Source organism: Schistocerca gregaria, chromosome 2, assembly GCF_023897955.1.
Source record: "Schistocerca gregaria isolate iqSchGreg1 chromosome 2, iqSchGreg1.2, whole genome shotgun sequence".
NCBI classification, from domain to species: Eukaryota; Metazoa; Arthropoda; class Insecta; order Orthoptera; family Acrididae; genus Schistocerca; species Schistocerca gregaria.
Genome location: NC_064921.1, coordinates 683,603,435 through 683,627,124, shown reverse-complemented (window position 1 = coordinate 683,627,124; position 23,690 = coordinate 683,603,435). Strand labels below are relative to the sequence as shown.

At 40.7% G+C, this 23,690-nt stretch overlaps 1 protein-coding gene across 2 annotated transcripts in view; it reads left to right on the top strand.

The window, feature by feature from the left end:
• Nucleotides 1–5,017: 5,017 nt before the first annotated feature.
• Nucleotides 5,018–23,690, top strand: part of LOC126334756 (exocyst complex component 7) — a 101,482-nt gene continuing 82,809 nt past the window's right edge. Inside the window, exons 1-5 of one of the 2 annotated variants that reach the window (XM_049997324.1) lie at nucleotides 5,018–5,233; nucleotides 5,331–5,496; nucleotides 7,118–7,308; nucleotides 11,294–11,411; nucleotides 23,374–23,609. In XM_049997324.1, coding sequence (XP_049853281.1) covers nucleotides 5,183–5,233; nucleotides 5,331–5,496; nucleotides 7,118–7,308; nucleotides 11,294–11,411; nucleotides 23,374–23,609 — 762 coding nt within the window. In that variant the 5' untranslated portion in view covers nucleotides 5,018–5,182. The remainder of the gene's footprint in view (nucleotides 5,234–5,330; nucleotides 5,497–7,117; nucleotides 7,309–11,293; nucleotides 11,412–23,373; nucleotides 23,610–23,690) is intronic. The other variant, XM_049997326.1, reaches the window with a different exon arrangement.

Here is a 23,690-nt window from a genome sequence, read left to right as displayed (position 1 = left end):
CTCCATTGCATCCTCTGTTGCACCAGGTGCTGTCACTGTGGGTATCATTGCAAAAGGCACTGACACCTGTAAAGGTTGGCCCCTGCAAATGCGGGCGCTGTCGACGCTGGCTCGACACCAGCCCTGTAACACTGGCCTAGTCGATGCCAGCTCTGCTGACACTGGTCTAGACAACACAGGCTATGACGCCACCAACCCTCTCTTCTGCCATCCCGCTGTCCTTCTCTCTCGGTGGGCCTCGCTCCTCATGTTGCACTTTTGTTGTGTCGACTGGTGATTCTCCAGCTTGCACAGTGTCTTTTACAGTATCCATCACACGCCACCCTGGCACAGACACCATTCTCCACAGTCTCCAGTCGTGACTGCCACATGCGACCTCCTGGACCTTCCACACTATGTCAGGTGGTCGTCTTTCTGCATCTGGCTGCCTCAGCAGCACCGTTTGGCTTTCAATGCACTTTCGGCGCTACCATCATGGAAGATTTGTTGAAAACCTGGACCATGACTCTGGTGCCATTTTTCATAGCAGAGCCATCGTTCCACCACGACAGCCTAGTTTGTTTCTCTTCCTGCTACAACCACACACATGTGGCCTGCCTCTGGCCCTGGCTCACTGGGATTGGGCCTCCTTCACCTCGTGTACACCTTCCAGGGACTTCCTCACCACTCTGAGATGTCTCCCCCCCTGCAGGGTTACATCATCTCTCAGATGGTGTCGCCATCTCTTCCTAAGTGAGGGTAGGATCTATATTATATGGCTAGCGCCTGTGATCCAACAACTGCTCATACAACCATGCACCATGAGTGGTCGCCTTCCTTGCCCGCTTGCTACATGGGCTCTGGCACTAACAGGAAAACAATCCACTGTACACAAGAACATGCAAAACTGTTTTCCCTCTGAGTCTCCAGCAGTCACCACAGTTCATGGTGGCGTGAGCCTCACTACATATGACGCTGCCAAAACTAGCACTTCATTGGTGGCACCAGTCATGTGCCGCCAAGTGCTGGTCTCCGTATCCATCCACGACCTGGCTATATAGGTTGCTGCTTGGCCCATCTACAGCAGTTCACATCCGAGGTCACTCTGTAGCTTAACAGCAACTGCCAATGGTCCCTCAAAACAGAGCTCCCATCATTGAGAGTACCACTCTCTCTGGATCAAGCTCACCACACTTTGTGGACCCTCCAGCTAAAGTCCACAGGCAAAGATCTAGGAGAGCTTCACAGAACACATGTTAAACCACTGGGCCCTCTCTTTGTGTCTTCTCCACATTGCTCTGCAGAGCATCATCTCCAACATTGTCAGAGCTATTGCTCCATGTGGTACCAGCTGCTATGTACTTCACCCATAAACAAAGACTGAGGAGTACATCATTGTCCACATGTCAGATTTCCAGGCCATTGCTGGGTGGTTTCTCTACATTGATTTATTGTCTTCAAGCCTTCTGCCTAGCAGGATTTCATTCTAAAACTATTGCAGCCACATACAACCATTCCTAGAATATTCCAGTATACAGTGAGAGACTCTAATCTTGCACCGAGTTATGCCCCTAGATGCTATTGTTGTGTTTGTTCATTGTCTTAATAAAGTGTTATTGTTCTGGCTACTTGGGTCACATTAGTAGCATGTCGTTACACTCGGTCATGGACGCAAAAATAGTCTTTCAGGTTTAAGACCAATAAATGTTCTACCTACGCTTAAAATGGCAAACTCAGTGCTCTAGCTACACTGATGACTTAACAGATGGCATCAGGAGAGATATTGGGTCTAGTTTACAAGAGAAAGGTGTGGTAAATAGCAGTGTCGAACATCTTTTCTTTTCCTCGTCATTCTTTACTAGGCAATCAGCTGTTAGACAGTAGTCTATCTACTACCTAGTCAGCACTTTAGCAAATATAGGTAGCATGTTGGCTGTCAATTTGGAACGCAATAGAGATGTGTTTTAACCAGTCTATGACAATAAAATACTATAATTGGTGAGAGTAAGAAATGAGCATGGTTTCAATGCACAGTATATCTTTTCTCTAGCCTTAACAACCGTTTTCTTTTTCGCTTACAAGGGCGCTAATAACCTCGATGTTGAGAGTTCTAAATCCACATACACAACAGTTACACATTGGGTATTATCCAATATATGAGCTCGCACATGCAGATGATATTAAAGGAAATTGTGCATTGGAGTTTTCATTCACGGGCATTAAAATAGCAACACTATGGTGGTGGCATGTAACGAACATAAAACTTGCACGAAGTGTACTACATGCCTGGATATGCAGTGAATGAACATTTTAGCACAACTGACCAAAAAGTAAGTTGGAGTACTGTCATCTACATTCTGTATACAATGAAAGATTCGCTGCAAGCTATTCATTTAGAAATCACATTTGAATATTGTTTGTCTGAAATGACATGAAATGTTTGTATGGCATTGATGGCCAGAAGTCCTCATCTGTGGAAGTTAACTTTCCCAGTTGATGACATATTGGGTGACTTGTGTGTCCATAATGATGAGAACAACACAACATCTGGTCCCCAAACAGAGAAAATCTCACACCCAGTCAGGAATCGAACCCAGTGCATGACAGTCAGATGCGCTGACCACTCAGTTAAGGGGGCAGACTGTGAGACAGTTGTGTAATCCCTTGTGCAAGAAGAAAAAGGTCTTTGGCAACAGAATTCAACAATATAAAATTGTGGCGTATTGAGACTGTGGTCTATTGTTCTGTGATATTGCTACTTGCTTTGGCTGGGACCCCACGACTGCCATGTCACTAGGAAATCGATGGGTTCAGCTGGGCCATACCCAAAGCCATGAAGGACCTCAATGGCCACTTGTGATTAGCCCCTAAGGGGATAAACATGGACCCCACCACTGCCATGTCACTAGAAAATCGATGGGTTCAGCTGGGCCATACCCAAAGCCATGAAGGACCTCAATGGCCACTTGTGATTAGCCCCTAAGGGGATAAACATAATTTGTTCCCTCGGCCATCCAAAAACATACAGCTACATCACATACCTTAATTCATAAAATGGACTATTTTGCAACAAGGCAAATATACAAACATACAATAGAGAAACGCAGAATGCCAGGATGACCTCCATTGACACGGTGGCCGAGAGAGGTGCGACGACAATGGTGCACCCAACGACAACGACACAGGAGTGACATCACGTTGTCTTTTCAGAAGAGTCCCGGTCTTGCATAAAGCATTACAGTGGACTATCCAGGGCTTAATTTCGGCCGGAACGAAGTTCCGACACCTCCCAGGGAATTTTTTTTAACTTATTGGAACAACTCGACACTGACGGTACACGTGTATTAAATTACAATATAACTATAGGGTGGTACATAAAGAACGAAGTTTTTAATGTAATAATGAAACACTTAATTTATTTGAAAATTGCTAGTTTTATTATGTCAATATGAAACACAAAGACTGCGATTAAACATGAAACAAAATATCAAGCAAATGTCCTCTATGGCTTCGTTTGTACGCCTCCACTTGGTGGACAAAGTTTTTGACGACTCTAGAGCAAAGTTTCGCTTCAGTTTGACCCATGACACACCGAATTTCTGCCTTGAGTTAAGAGATGGCTCGTAGATTGTTCACGTAAACACAAGATTTGACACATCCCCACAAAAAGTCACATGGTGTCAAATCACACCATCTCGGTGGCCATTTATGACCACCATTGTGAGAGATGAGGCGAGGACGCATTCTTTCTCTTAGCAACCTTGTTGTTTCAAAGGCAGTGTGGCAAGTTGCTCCATCCTGCTAGAACCACAAGTGTTCCACATTCAGCTCTTGCAATTGCAGCCACAAAAACTGTGTTATCATATGGTGATAATAATCACCAGACACTGTCGCTGTTTTTCCAGTCCAGTCTTCAAAAAAGTGTGTTTCAATTTGTCTGCCAGCCATAATGCGCACCAAATAGTGATTTGTTGTGGATTAAGACGCTTCTCTTACACTTTGTGAGGATTCTCTGTGCCCCGGGTCCGGCAATTTTGCGTATTCACATAATCATTAAGTTGGAAGTGTGCCTCGTCATTGAAGGTTATTTCCTTATGAAAATCACTATCGAATTCTCGTTTTCTGAATACACAGTCAGCAAATACCCGACGCTTCAAATGGTCCTTCGGCTTCAGCTCTTCACATTCTCTACCGGTCGAAGAGAATGAGGACTTGCAGGTAATGTGATGTTCACTGTCGATCCTATATCTTCAAATTTCCATACCAATCTCTGCATTCGCCCACCAAAAATTAAAGGAAGTCTTCGAACGGTCTCTGTATAGCAATCACTGTACTTGAAATGCACTTTCAAAATTACAAGATTACGCAAGACCGTTCATTGCCCAGAACTACCTCAGTCCAGACGGTGATCGATTCTGGCATGAGCAGCACATCCCCTCGAATTTATCCATTCCTGAAATCATCAGGAAAGGGGTTGCCGAAAGACTGGCTTGCCATTTCTTGCCAGCCACTGCAATTGTCACATGGAATGATGTAACTGAATCATCCAAGCTCAGTTCGACTGCATTCCCGTCCAGGACGAGCCACTGTTAGTGCCAGTTAGTAACTATGTGTACTAAAATTCACACCCTTAATACCCCTCAAATCACCCACAAATTTAATCATGTTCCTCGAGCCATGCTGTATAAGTAAATTTACGTTACCGGTATTTGCTATAAGTACCAGTGTACAATTTTAATGGCCAGCAGTGTAAACTGCGTTTCTGTTTCTCCCCAACATCAACCAGTGCCCATAGTAATCACATTATTAAAACCTTTTATGCACAGTTGTATGAAACAATTTTGATTGAGGTACTACCTAAGTTACCGATACCTGTTCCAGATTTCACGGTGAGTATACATGATCTAAGCACTTTCAATAAAAATACAATGTTAAAAGGAAGGCGATAGGTGCATCGGCACTAGAAACTATCGAATATAACAGCTACGTTAAACGATATTCGTTTGTGAACTGATTACACATTTTTATCTTTCAGAAGGTTTGAAATGAGAGTTTTCTACCATCGCGCAAGCTTGGCGACACTGTTTGTTTATCAGTGATTCAACTGTCAGCTGTCAAGAGGAAGGAGGCGTTTATGCTTGTGTTAGGTTATGTACTGTATTGACGTTATTAATAAAGTCATCGAATCAAACAGTTTACGAAAATGCATGACGCAACGGAACGAAAATGCGAAATCGAATCAAAACTTGAAAAGGTTTGTTAATAAATATTTTCGATTACATTGTTTTATTGTTGCTTTGAGAACTTTCTCGGAAAACATGGTAATACTTAACGTACGTTTCTTGTTGAAGGAGTTGAATAACTTGAATATGCTTAAGGAACTCAAGGGCAAAAGTAATCACCTAACAAAAGGTATGATTAATATACTAGATTCCTTTGAACATCGATTGGCACGTTTGGAGGAGACTATATTACCAGTTTACAATGAAACTGGCAACTTACAGAAACGTCAGGAAAGTATCCTTTTGAAATTAATAAAGTTTAAATTGTAATATGTAGTCTGAGAAAAAAAAGACTTCATGTGGCCATTGTATTATGAATCTGATTTATTGTGCTGAGGTATCTTCAGTAGAGGAATTACTCAGTGTACAACAAAAACAGTTTTCTTCAGAGTCATATGTGAAACAAACAAATTTGTGCATTCATTGTATACACTTCAAATAGTAAACTGTCATAGCAGTGTGAACATAATACAAAATATTTACTAGGTATTTTTAGGTTAAGTTTGCGGAAAACCATAAATAGATGGTATCAGTAGGTCTGTAAAGACTGTTCACAGTCAAAGTACTGTTACATCAACTGAATGTAAAACCATGTTTCGTAGAAATTATAAAATATTGTGAAGTCTATCATTAAGTATACTGTAACTCAATAGTGTAAGAATCCTACCAATCCATGAAAATGAAGGCTGTGTTTGAGCTTATTAGCATCACCTATGACATGGTGGTATTCAGTGTCAATGAAGCATCCATTTCATTAAGGGTAACCTGTCCTGTTACAGACGCAATGAATTAGGCACAGGTGGGGAACAATGCTTGTCTAGACACATACTATTAACAGAAAAACCTTACAGTGTTTCATTTTCCAAGAGCAAAATTCTGTTCAGTAACTAATGAAAGGAAGAGAAGTTTCAATAAATCATTCCATTTCAACATGATATCAGAGTCAGTCAGACATCTCTAGAAAAGACAGATTAACACCACTTACTGCTGACAAGGAGACTGTTTTCAACATCCCAGTGAAGTGATTTGTCAAGTGACAGATTATTTTTCCTAAATAACATATATTGTCACACAAAGTCTTACACTTTCCAATCTCATAATGAGAATATGGAGTGGGAGTAATTATAACATAATGAGTTTCTCATTGTCATTTTTGTTATCGATGTGGTCAATCCCAGTTACATTTTCACTGTTGGTTAGTGTATTCAGTTTATTTTTCTAGTTTGAAACAAATTTGGACAATGAAAACTTTTGTTTACATTGTCTGGTTTATTTAGTTTGTGATGCTATAGTTTAGTTACTTTATTAATACTAGAAGTATCCCGGTAAAAGTTTATTTTCAAAAGTTGTATTTACTATCATGGAATCATGTACTGTGGGAAACAGTATAGAGAACAAGTGCAAGGTCAGGACAAGTTACAAAATAAAACAGAAACTTTCTGCACTAATGTGTAAAACAGAGGCAGCTCTCTTACATTAAAGAAAACTGTAATTTTTGAGCCATAACTGCTTCAGCTTAAATTACTACTCAGCTAATAGTGTTCAATAAGTTTGAAGACCCATTTAAATGTTTCTAGACAAACAAAATTATAGTGCTAATGGGAAAATAGATAGCAGGCTGGTGGGTTTTCATCTGTTATGTGAGGAACTAAAGTAGTCCCAACATTTTGCTAAGTTAAAAATGCATTCAGCCATAAATTTTTCAGATCAAGCAATATGAGACCAAAGCTAATAAATAAAATAGTTCTAATCTTTTTTTTTTTTTAGTTCTGTTTTTTTATTATTATTATTATCCTTATAAGAGATTTATTTGATAGGAGTCTGACAAAGAAAACATCCTTGACTGCCAACACCAGACATTGAAAAAGCACTTAAAGCACTGGATCATGTCATTGGTTTCTACAGTGTCAGCCAAGAAGTGGCACAGGTAGTGCAAGCAGGGCCTGCTCCAGGATTGGAGCCTTTCCTGGCAGCGATGGATAGACTTCAGACAGCACAACGTTACTTTGAAAAGAATAATCCACAGAGTGTTGAACTCGAAAACATAGTGAGTAACTTTTTTTGCTTTTGCTTTTTCTTTCAATAATGTGTGTGTGTGTGTGTGTGTGTGTGTGTGAGAGAGAGAGAGAGAGAGAGAGAGAGAGAGAGAGAGAGAGAGAGAGAGAGAGAGAGAGAGAGAGATGGAAAACTTAATCCAATATATAAATAATATCTAACTACAACTTAATTCATCCTGTGTGGTGAGTAGCAGCCCGTCCTTTCTGTATTGTTGTCCTATATTTTCATGTTGATATACAGATGCATTGGTAGCCTGTTTGTCTCTTCCAAGCAACAGGAGAGGAAGGGGGGTGGGGGAGAGGAAGAGGGAGAGATAGTATTGAATGACTACCTGTCATGATTATAAGTGACTAATGAAGAATGTAGAACTGGTAGAAGCCGACTTCGGGGAAGATCAGTTTGGATTCTGTAGAAATGTTGGAACACGTGATTCAATACTGACCTTACAACTTATCTTAGAAAAAAGATTAAGAAAAGGCAAACCAACATTTCTAGCATTTGTAGACTTAGAGAAAGACTTTGACAATGTTGACTGGAATACTCTCTTTCAAATTCTAAAGGTGGCAGGGGTAAAATACAGGGAGCGAAAGGCTATTTACAATTTGTACAGAAACCAGATGGCAGTCATAAGAGTCGAGGGGCATGAAAGGGAAGCAGTGGTTGGGAAGGGAGTGAGAAAGGGTTGTAGCCACTCCCCCATGTTTTTCAATCTATATATTGAGCAAGCAGTAAAGGAAACAAAAGAAAAATTTGGAGTAGGTATTAAAATCCATGGAGAAGAAATAAAAACTTTGAGGTTCGCCGATGACATCGTAATTCTGTCAGAGACAGCAAAGGACTTAGAAGAGCAGCTGAACGAAATGGACAGTGTCTTGAAAGTAGGATATAAGATGGACATCAACAGAAGCAAAACGAGGATAATGGAATGTAGTCTAATTAAGTCTGGTGATGCTGAGGGAATTAGGTTAGGAAATGAGACACTTAAAGTAGTAAAGGAGTTTTGCTATTTGGGGAGCAAAATAACTGATGATGGTCGAAGTAGAGAAGATATAAAATGTAGAGTGGCAATGGCAAGGAAAGCATTTCTGAAGAAGAGAAATTTGTTAACATCGAGTATAGATTTAAGTGTCAGGAAGTCGTTTCTCAAAAGTATTTGTATGGAGTGTAGCCATGTATGAAAGTGAAACATGGACAATAAATAGTTTGGACAAGAAGAGAATAGAAGCTTTTGAAATGTGGTGCTACAGAAGAATGCTGAAGATTAGATGGGTAGATCACATAACTAATGATGAAATATTGAATAGAATTGGGGAGAAGAGGAGTTTGTGGCACAGCTTGACTAGAAGAAGGGATTGGTTGGTAGGACATGTTCTGAGGCATCAAGGGATCACAATTTTAGCATTGGAGGGCAGTGTGGAGGGGAAAAATCGTAGAGGGAGACCAAGAGATGAATACACTAAGCAGATTCAGAAGGATGTAGGTTGCAGTAGGTACTGGGAGATGAAGGAGCTTGCACAGGATAGAGTAGCATGGAGAGCTGCATCAAACCAGTCTCAGGACTGAAGACCACAACAACAACAACAATGAAGAAGGAAGTACATGTTACAATATCTTTCTACAAAATCTAGTACTTCATATTTGGGTCTGAAATAGGCCAAAGACATGGTCTGTTGTAGCATGTGTAGTGAAATATGAGCAGTGTTATCTAAACACACAAACTGTAACCTATAGTTGTAATATCATATAAATTGTAGTCTCAACAATAAGCTTAATGCTTTTTTCATTTGCACCAAAAATAAGAAAATATGGAAGGTTGATAGAAGGATAACTTGCTCAGCATCCTCAACTGGACTGAGATTAAAGTCATAGGAATGAAAGTGAGACGACAAGGGCTGAGATGGTAGACACTGCATGAGATGACATTTGGAGTAGTATCTTTCCACTTATGATACTTCTAAGAATTGGCATTAAATAGGTAGGTTTGAAAGATATTGGCAACAGAAGTTACTCTCCATTACCTTCTCCTGACATGTGGTTCCTTCTTAGTATGGGTATTTAGTGATTTCTTTCTTTGCTGAAAAAAGTATCTGTTGTTCTCGAATGGGACATTCTGTGATATGTTTTTGCCCACTTTCAACATAATACTCGGAGTTGGGTCTTCTGATGACAATTGTATACTGTCTTTGGACAATGTCTTCATATGAAGTTAAGAGGTATATAAAAATATATAACAGTTATTTATTCATACATGCAGTGTACATTTGAGGATCATCCAGAAAGTAAACAATGGTTGCACATCACGCACAGCACTGGTCCTACACCAATTTTTAAATTTATAGGCAAATAAGTAAGGTTTATGGTGACAGTGCAATGAACAAGTAGTCAGTGAGGAAATAGTGCATTATATTTAATCAAAGAAGAAGCAGTGTGCTCAAGGAAAATATTCGGGAAAACCAACAGTTTGCTTTAAGCATATTACATGAATCCATCCCACAAATTTCACATTTGTGAAATTGTGACAGAGCATCTCGGCTACAAAAAATGTGTGCTCGATGTATGTCTATTTTACAGATGTCCATAACATTAAACTGGTGGGGGAAGCCCTTGAATTTTTGTCTGATTGTTGGTCAAAAATTTCTTGACTGGATAATAATGGAAGTCAGGGTTGTATTCAAGATTCCAGAGAACTAGCATCAGTTTGTGGAGTGGCATCGCTCACTCCCTCCTCCAGGCCCAAAAAAGAAATACCAAATCTCAACACCAGAAAGTGGTGACAACAATGTTTTGGGACAAAAATGGTGTGATCCTTTGGAGTTCATGCCAAGGGTTTGAATTATCAATTCAGACACCCGTTGTGAAACTCTTCACTGATTTTAGTACACTACCCAAAATGAGAAATGTGGAATGCAATACTGTTGCCAAACTTGATTTTGACTCTGGATGTCCTCCTTACAGCCCTGACTTGGGACCGAATGATTTTCTCTTGTTTCTGAAACTAAATGAAGTATTGGGTGGAAAACAGCAAGCAGTGATGGAGAGCAACAAGGGAATTGAAATAATGGCCCCACCTTACAATAAGTGCCTTGACAGCTGTGGTGATTACATTGGAAAATGGTACTCTAACTTCATAAATAAAGTTTTGTGTCACCGTCATGTAGAATCAGTTGCAGTGCAGGTGGTCTGCATTTTCCCAATATCTTTCATTTTTATTTAGTTATGTCAACTGTTCCTTACTCTCTGGACAAACCTCATGTATTTGAGTAAGTCTCCCATGATTATTGACATAAAATTGCACATTAGTCTTGTAAAGACCATCTTAACATAATTCGTAACAGTGAATAGGTTGTTGCAAGAAATTAAGATGTCCAAGCCCTTCTTAGAGCAAGGTAGCAAACATGTGTCATTGAATCTGAAGCAGGGCAGCAATAACAACTTTCACTGTCACCACCGTTCTAATTAGCAGGTGGCCTCAAAAATGACAAGTATGAGAACAGTCATGTGTAATCTAATACTTACAGTTGAAGTAACTGCCTCCTACAAGAAAGATGAAATAATTAAATCACTATTGTGGATGTGGAGAGCAAAACTGTACGTAGGCTATATAGAAGTGTAATTCATGATGACTGAAGTATTGCAAAGTAAGGATGATGCATGTTGTTCTGGTGATGCTAATGGAGTGGAAAAGAAAAAGATTTAGGGGAGGCAGGTTGTTGTAGGAGGAAAAAATAGCAAATACCAATAACTGAAAGCTTTTTATAATGGATTTAAATATACTGCACTTAAAAAAAGAGGGGTCTGAAGTACGCTCTCCTATCATAATGGTAGTTGTCATCAGTGATTGTAATAAACATGATGGTCCTTTTTTTGTGAGTATCATAATAATTATAAATACTGTTATTCAAACAAGGATTAATTTTTTTTAAATACCCAATTGAGCAATTGAGATAATTTAACCTGCTGTTCTTTTTACACAGACAACACTATTTAATGCTGGAGGTGATGCACTGAATAGAGAATTTAAAGATCTGCTCATGCGACACAGCAAGCCAGTACCTCCAATTGTTCTCTTGGATTTGATTGGGGCAGATGAAGGTAAGTCCATTCTGCATTACTGTTTGGCTGATGCTGCGAGCAGTGTCGTGTTTAATACATGCATAATAGTTATTAAAGGTTTTGAAACTAGTTCACTGCCCGAGTGTTACACATTACCTGTCTCAAAACAACAAATAAATAATTGTCATTAGTTACATTATACTATGAAGACTGGAGTTAGTAGTGCAAACTCATTTATTACACTTGCTATTCAGTTATTTATTATTATAACATAATTTGACATCAGTTCCAATTAGCCACAACATTTATGCAACTGATTCTCATTGAAACACTTGTCTGCCTTTCACCTGCCTGCCCCTCATGTGCTTCTCACCTGTCACCCCCCCCCCCCCCCCCCCCACACACACACACCCACCCCCCAACCTTCTGTAACCCATATCCTCTACTTGAACCTGCCACCCACCCCCTGCTGTCCAGCCAAAGTCATTAGCATTGCATCTTCCATGCAGTGACGCATTGCATCTTCCATGCAGTGACACACCAAATGCATGGCTTGTATGGCTGTGCTAGTCATTTTAACATTAAAAAAAATGTTCAACCATTCATGAATGTGAAATGATGTTAAATCTAATGTTATTGAAGTCCACTGTCTAATATGCACATCAGTGACAACCATTTTCTCAGGCACTATGGTGCTTCCATGCTGTTATCTGGAGAGCATAGAAAGAGAGTAGGCCACTGACTTGGAAATCTAATAAGATATGTTCATCACATGGAGGTGAGGTTGAGCTATGGACAGGTTCCAGATATAGAAAAAAACACAAATAAAAGAAATTATTCAGATAGTGAAGGGATGAAAATTTAATAGTCATGGGTGACTGGAATTCGGTAGTAGGGAAAGGGAGAGAAGGAAACGTAGTAGGTGAATATGGACTGTGGCAAAGAAATGAAAGAGGAAGCTGCCTGGTAGAATTTTGCACAGAGCACAACTTAATCATAGGTAACACTTGGTTCAAGAATCATAAAAGAAGGCTGTATACATGGAAGAACCCTGGAGATACTAAAAGGTATCAGATAGATTATGTAATGGTAAGACAGAGATTTAGGAACCAGGTTTTAAATTGTAAGACATTTCCAGGGGCAGATGTGGACTCTGACCACAATCTATTGGTTATGATTTGTAGATTAAAACTGAAGAAACTGCAGAAAGGTGGGAATTTAAGGAGATGGGACCTGGATAAACTGAAAGAACCAGAGGTTGTACACAGTTTCAGAGAGAGCATAAGGGAGCAATTGACAGGAATGGGGGAAAGAAATACAGTAGAAGAAGAATGGATAGCTTTGAGGGATGAAGTAGTGAAGGCAGCAGAGGATCAAGTAGGTAAAAAGACTAGGGCTAGTAGAAATCCTTGGGTGACAGAAGAAATATTGAATTTAATTGATGAAAGGAGAACATGTAAAAATGCAGTAAATGAAGCGGGCAAAAAGAAATACAGACGTCTCAAAAATGAGATCGACAAGAAATGTAAAATGGCTAGGCAGGGATGGCTGGAGGACAAATGTAAGGATGTAGAGGCTTATCTCACTAGAGGTAAGACAGATACTGCCTACAGGAAAATTAAAGGGGCCCTTGTCGAAGGGCGATGTACTTGAGGACAATATTATGGAATTGGAAGAGGATGTAGATGAAGATGAAATGGGAGATACGATACTGCGTGTAGAGTTTGACAGAGCACTGAAAGACCTGAGTCGAAACAAGGCCCCGGAAGTAGACAACATTCCATTAGAACTACTGACAGCCTTGGGAGAGCCAGTCCTGACAAAACTCTACCACCTAGTGAGCAAGATGTACGAGACAGGCAAAATACCCTCACACTTTAAGAAGAATATAATTATTCCAATCCCAAAGAAAGCAGGTGTTGACAGATGTGAAAATTACCGAACTATCAGTTTAATAAGTCACAGCTGCAAAATACTAACACGAATTCTTTACAGACAAATGGAAAACTAGTAGAAGTCGACCTCGGGGAAGATCAGTTTGGCTTCCGTAGAAACGTTGGAACACGTGAGGCAATACTGACCCTACGACTTATCTTAGAAGAAAGATTAAGAAAAGGCAAACCTACGTTTCTAGCATTTGTAGACTTAGAGAAAGCTTTTGACAATGTTGACTGGAATACTCTTTTTCAAATTCTAAAGGTGGCAGGGGTAAAATACAGGGAGCGAAAGGCTATTTACAATTTGTACAGAAACCAGATGGCAGTTATAAGAGTCGGGGGACATCAGAGGGAAGCAGTGGTTGGGAAAGGAGTGAGACTGGGTTGTATCCTCTCCCCGATGTTATTCAATCTGTATATTGAGCAAGCAGTAAAGGAAACAAAAGAAAAATTTGGAGTAGGTATTAAAATCCATGGAGAAGAAATAAAAACTTTGAGGTTCGCCGATGACATCGTAATTCTGTCAGAGACAGCAAAGGACTTGGAAGAGCAGTTGAACGGAATGGATAGTGTCTTGAAAGGAGGATATAAAATGAACATCAACAAAAGCAAAACGAGGATAATGCTATGTAGTCGAATTAAGTCGGGTGATGCTGAAGGAATTAGATTAGGAAATGAGACACTTAAAGTAGTAAAGGAGTTTTGCTATTTGGGGAGTAAAATAACTGATGATGGTCGAAGTAGAGAGGATATAAAATGTAGACTGGCAATGGCAAGGAAAGCATTTCTGAAAAAGAGAAATTTGTTAACATCGAGTATAGATTTAAGTGTCAGGAAGTCATTTCTGAAAGTATTTGTATGGAGTGTAGCCATGTATGGAAGTGAAACATGGACGATAAATGGTTTGGTCAAGAAGAGAATAGAAGCTTTTGAAATGTGGTGCTACAGAAGAATGCTGAAGATTAAATGGGTAGATCACATAACTAATGAGGAAGTATTGAATAGTATTGGGGAGAAGAGAAGTTTGTGGCACAACTTGACCAAAAGAAGGGATCGGTTGGTAGGACATGTTCTGAGGCATCAAGGGATCACCAATTTAGTATTGGAGGGCACCGTGGAGGGCAAAAATCATAGAGGGAGACCAAGAGATGAATACAGTAAGCAGATTCAGAAGGACGTAGGTTGCAGTAGGTACTGGGAGATGAAGAAGCTTGCACAGGATAGAGTAGCATGGAGAGCTGCATCAAACCAGTCTCTGGACTGAAAACCACAACAACAACACATTTATACAAGCAAAACTCTCTCTCTCTCTCTCTCTCTCTCTCTCTCTCTCTCTCTCTCTCTCTCTGACACACACACGGCCCCTGCTGCCTCCAAGCACAGGCATGACCGCAGTGAGCAGCAATCTCAGCTGTGGAGGATAGTGAGATGTAGAAGAGGTGTGACGCAAAGGTGGGAAATAGTAATGGAGTAGGGGTGGGGAACATGCTGTTGTGATGATGTGTGAGAATGTGCAGGGATATGGCAGGGACAGGATGGAGGGCTACTGGATGTTGCATCAGGATGCTGTGCTGGGGAAGAGGGTGGGGGGGGAGGGGAGGGGGGTCACAGAAAAGGAGCAAGGACTGGTCTGGGCAGGTGAGCTGGGAGGATAGACATAAGTGTAAGGCTGGAGCAGTGGCAGAGAAGTGCAAAGAGTGGAGGAGAGGGACTGCTAAAAGTTGTGGGCACAGGGATCCAGTCCACAAGGGTTACAGGAAGGAAGGATATCCTACAGGAAGAATCGTCACCTTGGCAGTTCAGAAAAGCTGGTGTTGGTGGGAAGAATCTAGACGGCCTGAAGATAGTCATTAATGTCATGCGCACAATTTTGCTTGGCATGCTCATCAAGTGGATGGTCCAGCTGTCTCTTGGTCACAGTTTGGCAGTGGGCATTCATGCTTATTAGTGGTCATGCCCACATAGAATGCATTGGGGTGCAATGCAGATCTGATATCTGTGACATCAATACTCTGAATTTTCTGTATTTTTGAAGTTGCATGTATCAAACTGTGTCGTGAATTATCTTTCAATTTTTGTTAATAAATGCACTGTAATGGCACCATGGAATTTATAAAAAATATATCAGCTACCTGCACTTCCATTTATACCCACATAGGCAGGCTGTTGTCAACTCTGAATGAAACCAATATGCTACAAGAACTGATTCAAGGGACTATGCCAGCAAGAGAACAGAACAGGTAGGGAGGACTTCAAAGTGTCTGTACACTAAGTTGATCCAGAAAGAGCTAAGTTGACTTTTGAAATTTTCGAGTGAGAAGAAATGACCAGTTATACTGTACATTGCCTATATCACTTTCTACAGACTCGTGGTTAGCCGAGAAACATCTGTGGAGGCTTAGTATCATGGGGGGATCTTGCAAGGTCTTTTCCAGGGATTTGAACCATGATGGGCACCTACTGTATAGATGAATATCTTAACAGAGGCTGTTAGGCCCCAACTTACGTAAAAATGTCTGTTAGATTTCAGTTTTCATAGCACTTGGTCACGTCAAGATTAGGTATTTTGTGTATGATAAATTTAGTAATAGTGCATATTAATTCTGTAAATATTAGCTGTTCCATTTTATTGTATCCACATATTTTCACAATCTCCTGATAAATAGTCAGGGTAGTAAGTACTATATTCAAATGTTTTATGTTTTTATGCTATACTTTCTGACTTGTTACACACCCACGAAAATTATGTCTTTTTTTTGGATCTGTGGAACGAAAACTGAATCTAATCTAATCAGAACAGTTGCTCTAGTCTGGGGTGGTACGAAGTCGTGAGGGAGGAGCTCTTTTGGCCAGCCAGTGGGTAATGTCTGTGCAGATATGGTACCTGATGGGCAGTGATTAATTTTTATCCAAAGCACTGGGTGAGTTCATTTGTTTGTTCAGACAGGAAGGTCAATGACAGAATCAAGACGCAAGCCCCGCAATCTTTCTCAAATGATTTTACAGTAGAGGTCACTAACTATTTGATGGATACTACATAATATGTTGCTACATATGAAATTTAGCTAACATGCTGAATTTTTCTTTAGACTTGGTAGAGATCTCCATCTGTCACCAGTTTTAAGAAAATTGATCTGATGTAGGACACTCATTTGTGATTGTCCCATGCCAGCGATAAAGCCAGAGTAAAATATCCACACCATTCCTCATATTTCATAAATGGTGTGAGATATTAAAATCATCTTTTGGAAAACAATATCAGACAAAGAGGAGAGTATTTTGCTGTATGGTTATTATGCAAACCTTCACTATCTACTGTATTATTCCACTAACTACAAACTTTTTCCATGAAAGAATATAATTTTTAAGGGCCATCGATAGTTGGTGAAGTGGGAAATCATATGGATTTTGGAACAATACAGCTGGAGAGATTACACACTTATTTTGCATCAAGGATGTGCTTTTTGATAAGATACTGACCTTATTTTTCCCCAGTTCCTTACTTAATAAACCAGTTTCAAAATTCTCTCACAATTGCTTCTGCACAACATGCTAGTGAAGTGACACTTGCGTAAATTATGCTGTGTTTTTGCAAAAGAAGTAAATTTTAACATGGCACCAAGAGAAATGGGTAGGTTTTACTCAAAATTCGCCACTTTTGACACTTCTCTCAAAGCGAAAAATTGTTGACAAGCGAGGTGGAAATAAACCGCTGCATTTTCAGAGAAATTCATTTTAGATACGAATCAGAGCGGATGTGACAGATCTTTTTGAATGGTCACCATGCAAGCGTGGGCATGGAGGGAACCTACTTAATATCTTTAAAAAATGTAAATGTAGGCTTCAGTTTAAAATGGTACATCCCTTCCAGCATTTAGCATTTTCCCTACAGTGCCTGCTCACAGCCCCCACCACTGCCACTCTCCCCATGTGTGCCCTGTCACCTGCACATCTGCCGACCATGGTATTCAGCATGGATTCTATCTGAGGGACAGTAAGTGATTGGAGAGACAAGACACGGGAGGTCTGTGCGGTGGGTAGTTTGTCTGTGAAGACCACAGTGATATCCTCATGTGATCATGAGGGCAGTGGAGTAGATAAGACATTCTTCCAGTGCTAAATTTCATGTCTGTTCCAATTCTCTGAGTGCCCATCACTCTCTGAAACATTTGTTGACAGCAGATAAAGTACAGTAGTCCAGACCATCAAGGATGCCCTCCTCCAGCTACAACTACTAGGGAAGGAGGTGTCTTTATGCTGGGTACCAGGGCACATGGGAATTTTGGGAAATGGAAAGGTTGTTCTAGCAGCCAAGGTGGTGTGTCATAATCTTCAGGGATTTCAGTGTGCCATCCCCTTGCAAGCTATAACCTTGTTCTTGAGCTCCAGAGTCTTGTGTCGTTGGGAGAAAGAGTGGCTGTAAGGACAGACAATAAGCTCTGTCTATTGAAGCCCATGGCACATCCACTGTGTGCTTCCTTCCAGCTATGTAGACAGGACGAGGTTCTCTTCACTTGTCTTCACATAGGCCACAGTCCTGTGACACATTCTTCTTGCTCCAGCAAGAGGACCCTCCAGTGTGTGTCACTTGGGGCATGCAGATCATTGTTCACCACATTTTATTGGGCAGTGTTTTATTTTCTGAGCAGCGGGCCATGCCCTCTGTTTTAGGTAACATTTAAATTAAAGTGGTTAGTGTTTTAGAGTTTTATAAATTGTACAATGTTTCTTTCAAGATTTTAGGGAGATAATTTCAGTCTGTTAATAGGGTGACTGGATCATCATTTTTTTTTTTACATAAGTGGCCAGCCACTGACATTTTCCTGTGCCTTCTTTTTAACTCCTTTTTCGTTTTACTTGTTTTAGTCTCTTGTATAGCATCTTTTATTCTTTTCTGTTTTCTTAGCTTGTATGGTCACATTTTAGTAATTTTATGCACATTCGTTGCTTTTAATGTGTGTAAGGGTACTGACAACCTCGCCGTTGAGTACCCGTAAGCACTCTCATACATCCATCCCTACCCTGTTATGCTGTCCATTCCCACCCTACACCTCCTCTGTACCCCCACTACCCACCCAAACCGAGATTGATGCTCACTGTGGTTGAGGCTCTGTGTCCAGAGATAATAGCAGTCCATGTGGGTGTGAGTTGTGCATGTATGAATGTGTTTTTTCCTAACTCTGAATTAGGACTTTGTCTGACAGCTTAGTGTATTTTTAAATGTACTGGGTAATCGTAATTAAAGTACAGCTACTCATGGATGTCCAGTGTGGGCTGTTAATTATTGTATGGTAACAAAACTTAGTATATATGCCAATGCATTGGTGCAGAACTGATTCACACTGGGAAAAAATAGTTCCAGTTTTGGCCACCAGGTGCAAATCTGGCAATGTACACTGTTTGTATGACGGTATGACATCCATGATGCCAATTGACAAGCCATAATGTGAGTGAACAGCGTGGATATCTAGAAGAGAGACTGCGTGCTTTTAGTGAAATTGTTTTATGTGAATGGCAGCAATTACAGTGCTAGATTGAGAGAATATTGCCAACTGAAAGGCCAGAGGAGAGGCTCGATGTCATTAAATGTTTAAAGATGATGAGCTCAATGTGGCACCTGGGAGAGGTGTCCTATGCCAGTGGAAGTTACTCATGAGGTTTGCTGCTGCTGCAACTGACCATGCAATGCATGCTGTGGGTAGTGCTAGTGCTAGGGGTAGTGCTCGTGCAGTGTTGTGAGAATTGTCCAGCTCATGGTCAACAGTACAGAAAGTTTTGTGGTCTGTTTTGCACTGGTACCCATACAAGATCCCCAGATGGTGCTGAAATCTCATGATTCGCAGAAACATTCTGAATTTGCTCTTCGGTTTCTGGCAGGGCTCGAAGCTAATGACTTGTGGCCAGGTAATACTCTGTGGAGTCATGAGGCACATTTTACACTATAGGGTGCAGTGAATATATAGAGCTGCCAAATTTGGGGTACTGTTAAACCATGTGTTCTGTACGAAAAGGCATTAGACTCGCAATGTGTGGCTGTGGTGTGGATTCACAAGAACCTTTATTCTTGGTCCTTTCCTCTTCGAAGCGAATACACCCAGAGGGCCTGTCAGGTGTACTGTGACATCTGCACATTATCAGACCTCCTTGTACAGCATGTGATTTCTGCTTTGGAAGAGCGCAATTGTGTGGAAACCAGTAACCAGTGTAAATGCCTAAATGTCACATGCAAGCATGCAAACATGCTTGTATTATGTCATACAGGCGCTGGATGTCAATTTGTGTCATGGAGTTAATTGCCTGTTGTACTTGTCACTTAATAAAGGGATGGTTAATACTAGATGTCGAGACGTATCTGGTGATAGAGTAGGCCCAGCCAACATGACTGTAGAGCTAACTCCTTCTGAATCTGCTTAGTGTATTCATCTCTTGGTCTCCCTCTACAATTTTTACCCTCCACGCTGCCCTCCAATGCTAAATTTGTGATCCCTTGATGCCTCAGAACATGTCCTACCTATCGATCCCTTCTTCTAGTCAAGTTGTGCCACAAATTCCTCTTCTCCCCAATTCTATTCAATACCTCCTCATTAGTTATGTGATCTACCCATCTAATCTTCAGCATTCTTCTGTAGCAAGCTTCTATTCTCTTCTTGTCCAAACTAGTTATCGTCCATGTTTCACTTCCATACATGGCTACACTCCAAACAAATACTTTCATAAACAACTTCCTGATACATAAATCTATATTCGATGTTAACAAATTTCTCTTCTTCAGAAATGCTTTCCTTGCCATTGCCACTCTACATTTTATATCTTCTCTACTTCGACCATCATCAGTTATTTTGCTCCCCAAATAGCAAAACTCCTTTACTACTTTAAGTGTCTCATTTCCTAACGTAATTCCCTCAGCATCACCAGACTTAATTCGACTACATTCCATTATCCTCGTTTTGCTTTTGTTGATGTCCATCTTATATCCTACTTTCAAGACACTGTCCATTTCATTCAGCTGCTCTTCCAAGTCCTTTACTGTCTCTGACAGAATTACGATGTCATCGGCGAACCTCAAAGTTTTTATTTCTTCTCCATCGATTTTAATACCTACTCTAAATTTTTCTTTTGTTTCCTTTACTGCTTGCTCAATATATAGATTGAAAAACATCGGGGAGAGGCTACAACCCTTTCTCACTCCCTTCCCAACCACTGCTTCCCTTTCATGCCCCTCGACTCTTATAACTGCCATCTGGTTTCTGTACAAATTGTAAATAGCCTTTCGCTCCCTGTATTTTACCCCTGCCACCTTTAGAATTTGAAAGAGAGTATTCCAGTCAACATTGTCAAAGTCTTTCTCTAAGACTACAAATGCTAGAAACGTAGGTTTGCCTTTCCTTACTCTTTCTTCTAAGGTAAGTCGTAAGGTCAGTATTACCTCACGTGTTCCAATATTTCTACGGAATCCAAACTGATCTTCCCCGAGGTCGGCTTCTACCAGTTTTTCCATTCGTCTGTAAAGAATTCACGTTAGTATTTTGCAGCTGTGACGTATTAAACTGATAGTTCAGTAACTTTCACATCTGTCAACAGCTGCTTTCTTTGGGATTGGAAAAATTATATTCTTCTTGAAGTGTGAGGGTATTTCGCCTGTCTCGTACATCTTGCTCACCAGGTGGTAGAGTTTTGTCAGGACTGGCTCTCCCAAGGCTGTCAGTAGTTCTAATGGAATGTTGTCTACTCCCGGGGCCTTTTTTCAACTCAGGTCTTTCAGTGCTCTGTCAAACTCTTCACGCAGTATTGTATCCCCCATTTCATCTTCATCCTCTTCCATTTCCATAATATTCTCCTCAAGTAAATCACCTTGTATAGGCCCTCTGTATACTCCTTCCACCTTTCTGCTTTCCCTTCTTTGCATAGAACTGGGTTTCCATCTGAGCTCTTGATGTTCATACAAGTGGTTCTCTTCTCTCCAAAGGTCTCTTTAATTTTCCTGTAGGCAGTATCTATCTTACCCCTAGTGAGATAAGCCTCTACATCCTTACATTTGTCCTCTAGCCATCCCAGCTTAGCCATTTTGCACTTCCTGTCAATCTCATTTTTGAGGCGTCTGTATTCCTTTTTGCCTGCTTCATTTACTGCATTTTTATATTTTCTCCTTTCATCAATTAAGTTCAATATTTCTTCTGTTACCCAAGGTTTCGTACTAGCCCTCGTCTTTTTACCTACTTGATCCTCTGCTGCCTTCACTACTTCATCCCTCAGAGTTACCCATTCTTCTTCTACTGTACTTCTTTCCCCCATTCCTGTCAATTGTTCCCTTTATGCTCTCCTCGAAACTCTGTACAACCTCTGGTTATTTCAGTTAATCGAGGTCCCATCTCCTTCAATTCCCACCTTTTTGCAGTTTCTTCACTTTTAATCTACAGTTCATAACCAATAGATTGTGCTCAGAGTCCACATCTGCCCCTGGAAATGTCTTTCAATTTAAACCCTGGTTCCTAAATCTCTGTCTTACCATTATATAATCTATCTGATACCTTCTAGTAGCTCCAGGATTCTTCCATGTGTACAACCTCCTTTCATGATTCTTGCACCAAGTGTTAGCTATGATTAAGTTATGCTCTGTGCAAAACTCTACTAGGCGGCTTCCTCTTTCATTTCTTAGCCCCAATCCATATCTACCTACTATGTTTCCTTCTCTCCATTTTCCTACTCTCGAATTCCAGTCACCCATGAATATTACATTTTCGTCTCCCTTCACTACCTGAACAATGTGGACAAATGTTATCGTGTTGAAAAACATCCCCTTGAATGCTGTCAATGAACGGCAGCAAAATAGGTTGAATCACCAGACAGACATGCAAATTTGCAGTCAGGGTATGTGGGATAACCGTGAGAGTGCTCCTGATGTCATACAAAATCACACTTAAAACCATAACTCTAGTTGTAGGTCCAGTGTGTCTAGCTCACAGATTGGTTGGTTGCAGCCCCTCAACTTGCATTTTCTGACCAACACCTGGCCTCAAATGGTTCTTGTGCAGAAGTGCTTTTCATCAGAAAACACAACAGACCTCTGCTCCACCCTCCAATGAGCTCTCGCTTGACACTATGAAGTCACAAACTGTGGTGGTTTGGGGTCAGTGGAATGCACACTTCAGAGCACCCGGCTCAGAGCTGTCCTTGAATTTGTAACAGTTTGCTGTGTCACTGTGGTGCCAACTGCCTTTCAAATTGCTGCACAAATGCGCCACAGCCATACACCAAATACGATGGTCTTCCCTCTTGGCAGTGCCACATGGCTGTTCAGAGCCTGGTCTTCCTGTTACCATACTTTCCTGTGACCACTGCTGCCATAAAGTCATGTACAGTAGCTACATTCCTGCCAAGTCTTTCTGCAGTATCGTAAAAGGAACATACAATTTCTCTACACGACCTCGTTCATAGTCAGTGAGCTGTTAACAATGGTGTCATGGTTGTCTTAAAGGTATTCTTGACTAACATCAACTCACCATGTTCAGTATCAAATGTAATGTTCACAACCATTACAGCATGTGTTTAAAGCCAACCTGATTTGCAACCTTACAGTGACATCACTAGCGACAGTAGTCAAAGGCAGTGGTCATGTGTGTATGATTTCCTTTTGCATGAATGTGTGTGTATGTTGTCTAATTTTTGTTGTGTCGGTTTACAATGCAACATCCCCAGTGTATGGTGAGTAGCAATTTATCCTTTCCATAGTACTGTCATTATTTCGTCCTGGATTTTCCATTGTTTGACAACACCATCTTGGTGTCGGAGATTTTTTTGTCTGTCTGTCTATATTGATTTCATAGTATAAGGAAATTCCCCACACTTCTTTTGTGTGTGTGTGTGTGTGTGTGTGTGTGTGTGTGTGTGTGTGTTTCCGTTTCCACCCACAATATTTTTCACTTAGAAATGGATTGGAAGATACGTACATCCAGTTTGTATTGTTGTTACCAGTATATAGTTTTTCTCTACACATTATCATTAATGGAAAAGAAAGATTGTATTAGGGCGTATGTAATTCTTGTTTATACAAATTCTGCCCACAGATACACCAGTAGAGGAAGTCCCTTCAGCTCCAGTCCAGCTGCCTGAGGATGTGGCTGCTGAGTTAGTACGCATGGCTGATTGGCTTATCCTACATAATCGTGATGAATACATGAATGTGTATGCTAGAGTTCGTGCTACAGTACTGCTCAAGTCACTGCAGCAGCTCAAGGAACACCAGAAATCTGCAAGTGGTGGCAGCATCCAAGGAGTTGCAGCTGCTAACTCACCAATGGTAGTAAGTTGTATATTCTAAGCTTGCTGCTGTACTGCTTCAGATCCTGCATTCCAGCTTGGTAAACTATATTGTACAGTAATT